This window comes from Sturnira hondurensis, unplaced genomic scaffold (assembly GCF_014824575.4).
Source record: "Sturnira hondurensis isolate 20B ecotype Veracruz unplaced genomic scaffold, ASM1482457v3 Scaffold0006829, whole genome shotgun sequence".
Classification (NCBI taxonomy): Eukaryota; Metazoa; Chordata; class Mammalia; order Chiroptera; family Phyllostomidae; genus Sturnira; species Sturnira hondurensis.
In genome coordinates this window covers 2,022,217-2,028,227 of record NW_028079460.1, presented here as the reverse complement: position 1 = coordinate 2,028,227, position 6,011 = coordinate 2,022,217, and the positions used below count along the sequence as shown (strand labels likewise).

Here is a 6,011-nt window from a genome sequence, read left to right as displayed (position 1 = left end):
TAATCCCTCCCAGAAAAATGCTGGCCTGTTGAGGGTTGGTAGGAGTCTGTGAGTGGGAGGTAGGGAGTGACAGCAGATGTTGGGGGCCCCCAGGAGGGGAGCTGCTGAAGTTTCAGGGACATGCCCAGAGGTGGCCCTGGATATACAGGTGAGTGCTGACCGGCCTCCAGGCACCATGGAGAGACCCCCATCTGTGGGGACAGCCAATGGTCTGCTCAGACAGCCCCTCTGTCCTGCTTGTTTCTGAAATCCTCAGCACTGAGCACCTTTTCTGATCTGGAAGAGCCTGAGGGAGATGACATGCCCCTTTCTCTGGCAGATAAAGGGGACTGTCATTTATGATGCTCAGTATGAGCTCTTCACCCATCCCTTAGTGCCCTCTCCTCCCCGCTCCCCTCCAGTCCTGTCTTCTCAGTTGCTGCCCAGAGGGTGTCTGGACCCCAGGACTTTCTGGAGATCCTCATACCTGGAACTCCGATTACCAGGTGACTTTCCCCAGACACCCACCTCCCAGCATTTAGCAAACCATTTCAAGGATGAGCTCAGCAGACAGGATGGCTCTCTCCCCTCCACAGGGACACCCACACAGGCTAGAATACACGCAGATGCTCAGGACAGGACATAGCCCAGGAGCCCAACATAGGACAAGGAATCCAGTCCTCTGGGCACAGCTGAGTGTTCTGTTCACAGTGACAAGTGCCCATGTGTCCCCGATGCCCTCCATGGAACCCCTGTTTCAGTGGTGCCATTGTCCCTGTGCCCTCAGGGTCATGCTGGGCAGGAGCAGGTGGGCATGGGGCACCCGTGTGTCAGACCTCGGCTCCTGCTCACTGTTGTTCCATGACCACCCAGTGCGGACCCACGCTGGAGAAGGAAAAGCGTGGCTGGGGCCCCACAGAATGCTCTGTACTGCGCGCCTCTGGGGCCGGGCATGTGGGCTACACTAGGGATTGGGGCAGAGGTGGTCACAAGACCCTGCTGAGAGGGGTGACCAGTGAGGCTGAGGCCACAGGAGGGCACCCTGCTGGCACCTTTTAAGGGCCAGTCCAACCCATGGAGAGTCCACAATGAGATCACCAAGAAGTGGCAGTTTTGACAGCACAAGCAGCCGAAGAAAAGCAGAAAACAGGCCGCATCTGGGAGAAGGAGGTAGTTTATTGTTTCTGGGGGTCGCTGGGGACCTGGGGCTGGGCGGGGCTCACTGGTGTCCCCCAGAACTGGCGGTCACTTTGTGGCTCTGATTGTGGTATTCAGTGGCTATGTCCCCCACCAAGGACAGAAACTCGGAGAACTGAATCTTCTTATCCTCGTTCTTGTCTTTTTCCTCAAAGATGTGGGACAAGTAGTCTTTGCCCTGATTGTCCTGTGGGAAAGACACAAAACAAGGCTAATTTAGTCCCCAAAGTGTGGTGGATGGGATTGGAGAAGGAGGCAGAGACAGGGAGGGAGCACCTGGGGCCACACAGGTGCAGCTGGTGCAGATGGGTGGGGGCTAAATGAGGGGGGGGACGTCACCCTGCAGTCCCCTGGGGGAGGTTCCTTGGCCTCACAGTCACCGTGAACCAGAGAGCTGGTGCTGGTGAGCAGGCTCTGCCCAGAGCCCCACTGACCAATGAGCTGCTGGGTGGGTGGGTGGTCTCCAGACCCAGACCCACTCCCCCACCCACCTCAAGGACCTGATCCACCCTAAATTCCACCCAGCAACTTAAAAAAGGCCCTAGCCCTTGTCTCCTTCATTCTCAAGCGTCCTCTCCTGTCATCAGTCTGGCCTCCAGAATCTTCCATACACAGTTCCCTCTTCGTGCCCGCCTAGTCTCTGTGTCACCTAGTAACCCCCCTTTGTACCCAGTTCAGCACATTCTAACTGTCCCATTAAACCAGGGCTGCGGATGAGCTTTTGCATTGAAAAGAAAGGTGTTAAATTTTATGAGTGATGGAACTTCTGTTTCTCGCCTTGGATCTCAGAGAACCTAACAGAGGCGTGTAGAGGCTGGGCCTGAGCACGGGGCTCCAGTCTCCTGGATGGAGAGTGACTGGTGGGAGGGGGTCCACTCAGTGCTCTCCTGTCTGACCACCTAATCACTGCTCTTGATATCCATGCATCTTTACACTTTGCCATGTATATAATCTCTTACATACTGATAATGAGCCAGGATACAAAGTCCTTTTCAGCCATTTGCAGATGAAACAATGGAAGTGACTGGCCCAAAGTCTCACAGCAAAGTGTCCTCAGGCATGCCAGGGCCCAAGCCACCCTGAGAAGCTGCCCCGACTCACAGAGGCCTGGAGGAAGTTGGGGAAATTCTCCTTCAGCATCTTCAGCAGGCCCGGCTTGTCAATCGTGTCATCGGGTTTGACGTATTTGTGGAACAGGTCGATCATGCCCATCACAGACTTCTCAGCTTCAGTGCGGCTCATCTTGGTTTTCAAAGGAGCTGCCAGAGGGAAAGACAGTGGCTTTGTTATCCTTCCCCCAGGAGACGGTCTCTAGGTTCGGACAATGGGGTGGGGACCGAGGATCCAGTGAAGTGAGACTCAGGAGGTGCAGAAGGAGCTGTGTCACCCTGGGAGGTGGGATGAGATGTCACTCTAGGAAACCAAGAGTGAAACCAAGGCTGGGACCTGGGCCCACGGAGATCAGGGTCCAGAGGAGGTGGGGGGTGGGGGGAAACAGGGAAGCCCACTGTGGACAGCACCCCAGGATTCAGAAGCAGAGAGGGCAGAGGTCAACCACACTGGGAAGGACCCAAGCCAAACACAGCATTTCGATGACTCCACTCGTCAAAGAACTTCAAGTCCATCTCCTCCAGGGTCAGCGTCAGGTTTAGAGTTGTGGGGACAAAATAACATCCTTGCCAGTCTGGTCTGACCCCACCCCCCAGGCTGTTCTTGGAACGAGACCCCCAAGGAGCCTATTGTAAACCTAAAGCTCTATATGAAATGGACTGTGGGGGCTCCTGGAGGTGAGTGTGAGCAGGATGGGGAGTGTGAGCAGGGACACACAGCTGCTTGTCCTGACCTCTGGCAGAGGTTTTCCTGGACCATCCCCACCTGTGAAAAGGAGGGACTGGGGACCAGAGTTGGCATCAGATTGGAAATAAACAAAAACACCTGCCCCAGATTTAGGCTATTGAGTGGAACGTGGAGAGATAGGTTCCTTCAGATTGTCTGTAATTGGGAATTGTCTGACCTTGGCACCTCCCTGCTCTCTGGAACTCAAAGGTTAGGCCACATTTAAGTAAAAGGTTTTGCTTCCCAAAGCTGGTGCCTCCACCAACACCCTGGATCCCAAGCAGAGAAATGGGACAGTGCTGCCTTCACGTCCCAGACTGTCCAAAGTACCCAGGGAATGTGCATGGCTCACACGTGTGGGCATCTTACACAAACCACCATCACCTCCTTGTCTGAGAGAAGATCCTTGCTGTTATGTCACTAAGAGGAACCACCCAAGGCCTCTGCCAACTTGGCCAAAGCCAGAGCTGATCCCCGTGCCCAGAAGGTCGCAGGTCACTCCCTCAGCTGGGGAGGAGGTCGGGAAGCTCTGGTTGACCTGTCCCTGATCCAGGAGCACATCTTCTCACCAGGGTGAGGTGAGTGGGCATCCCAGGCCTGGGCTCAGGAGACCCCAAAAGACTCTGGCAGGGACACCCACTCTCCCCCGAGGTTGGGGTGCACAGTGGGTCTTCACCAACCCAGGGCCTGAGAGTCAGGTGAGTCCAGAGAGAAAAGAAGACAAGGAGGAGAGAGAGGGAGGGAGGGCCATTCCTGCATCTTCCACCAGGGATGTTTCCACAGGAGTTGTCCCAGAGGAGGGAAGGGAGCAGTGGGGCACACCGGGTCCAGCCGTCTTGTTGTGGATGAGGACCTTGGGACCTCAGTGGGAGGAAGTCACACAGCCCCGTTGGAGGCAGTGCTGAGACCGGACCCAGGCTCCCCAACCCTCTCCCATCACGCTTTCCCTGCTGCTGCACACCGCAGAACACGCCGGGCCTGAGCAGCTCTCCTGGCAGTGGGCTGCAGACTCACCTGAGCTGACGAGGTGTCACTGAGGAGGAGGATGCGTGTGCTGTGCATCTGGGCAAAGATCGGTTCCTTTATAAGGCTCAGTCTGGCTCCTCCAGGGGCTGGGAGCCCTGGGGCCATGTTTGCTGCCTGCTTCCTGGACCATTGCTCCACTCAGGTGGGTGGGACACACCTAGGAGTGAGTGTTCAGCATTTCCTGGTAAAACCCCAGGCAACTCCCAAGGGACAGGAGCCTTCGTCTGTCCCTAACTTGATCTGGGGCTGGGGGACAGTGGCATGTGTCATAACAGGACAGGCAATTTGATAGAGAAACCGGGTTTCTGGACACAGAGAGGAAGGGACTCTGAAAGGCAGCTTGTTCTGTGTCTGCTCGTCATCCAGTCCGTCACACGTTTGTCCTGACAGCTAACAACACTCTCTCCACTGGTTCATGAGCCCTTCGCTGTGCCAGGCATCAGCACACCTGCCGTGCTGACATTCCTCCTAAGTCCTCATAACCTTATGAGATGGCCTGTTACCCTCGTGTCGAGGAGGGGAAATCGAGGGGTTGAGAGGTAAGCAAACTTCCCGTGTGCATGAGGCCAGTAGAGAGCAAGGTCAAGGCGTGATCCCAGAGAAGCCAGATTCAAAACCTCACCCCTAACCCACTATTAAACATCTGGGGTCACTGTAGGGCCTGTGGAGTCAGAGTCCTGGGGAAGGAGGCAGGGTCACCACCCTCCTATCTTCACAGTGGGTCCTCACTGGAGCCCTAGGAGGCAAACAGGTGTCCTGACCCACAGTGACAGACCAGGGAACCCAGAGAGAATAGCTGCTCAGCACATGGCCTACTGGTGAGGGAAGACATGAGGTCCGAGCTCTGAGTCCTGACATTAGCCCCATACTCTGGAACTTCACTCAGCAGTTCCAGGGGCTGTCTGGGCCCACCAAGGAAGTCACTGTCTAGATTCAGTGGTGCTGACCACCATGGAATGAACCTTCAGGCAGCAGATTGGGTAAAGTCGCCTCCCCACCCACGATGCTGACTTCCTATGAGGTCTCCAATGATGTTCTGCCTCCCTCTATGCAAAACAGTCTGCTCAGGAGTCAGTGGCCATGCCCTGGGGTCTGCTGTGTCCCAACCTGCTGTGGGAAGTCTGCCCAAGTGCAGGAAACAGGAGCTTGCAGATCAGGATGAGGCCTGGGACCTGCCCTGCTTACTCACTGAGGAGTTCTCGTTCCTGCTCCCTGCTCCCTTCCACCCCCCTCCCCTGAAGTGAAGGGACTGGTCAGGCCCGGGGCCCCCAGGGACCGGGCCCCCACTGAGCTCCTATACTGCTCCCTGGCCTTTCTGTCCCCAGTCTTGTCCACATTTGCACCATCACCTGACCCCTCTGGTCCACTCATGCATTAATCTCACCCCAAAGACAAGCCCCCTGGGAAGGACACACAGGAAGCCTGGGCGGGGGCGGGGGCTCCGGGCCAGGGAACTGAGGCTTCATTCCCATGGGCACCCTGGTGTAGCTTTTCAATCTGAACAATGTCAAAATTCCTAAAGTTAGTTTTTAATTTTTATATTTAAGTTTTCCTTTGTTCAATCTCAGCCTCAGTTTCAGAGTGTGAGCTATTTATAACCCTCGGCTTCTGTAAACATCATTAATTTGCTGTAAGATCCCCGTCCCTTTATTTTTCTTTCATCTCAGTTACTGTTCAATCCCCCCCACCAAAAGCAAGGTATTTTTTCTGTTCACTTTTATGCATTCTCACACATGTAAATAATTATTTTGGACCCTGACAGGTGTGGCTCAGCGGGTTGCTTTGTGTTCTCCCGCAAAGCAAAACTTCACCAGTTTGGTTCTGGGGCAGCGCACTCGCCTGGGTTAAGTCCCTAGTTGGGGTGTGTGGCCAGTGGTGACCGATCAATGCTTCTCCTCACATCACTGTCTCTGCCTCTCCTCCTCCCTCCTGACCCCTCTGAAAAGAATCAATCAATCCGTTAATTAAAAATA

At 55.1% G+C, this 6,011-nt stretch overlaps 1 protein-coding gene across 1 annotated transcript; it reads right to left on the bottom strand.

The window, feature by feature from the left end:
- Positions 1 to 1,135: 1,135 nt before the first annotated feature.
- On the bottom strand, positions 1,136 to 4,126 carry S100A7 (S100 calcium binding protein A7). The gene is made up of 3 exons (XM_037050760.1): positions 4,027 to 4,126; positions 2,278 to 2,435; positions 1,136 to 1,363 (listed from the first exon to the last, which is right to left on the bottom strand). Exons 2-3 carry the CDS (start codon positions 2,416 to 2,418, stop codon positions 1,199 to 1,201), a joined length of 306 nt encoding a protein of 101 aa, XP_036906655.1. The 5' UTR covers positions 2,419 to 2,435; positions 4,027 to 4,126; the 3' UTR covers positions 1,136 to 1,198.
- Between the last annotated feature and the right edge of the window lie 1,885 nt (positions 4,127 to 6,011).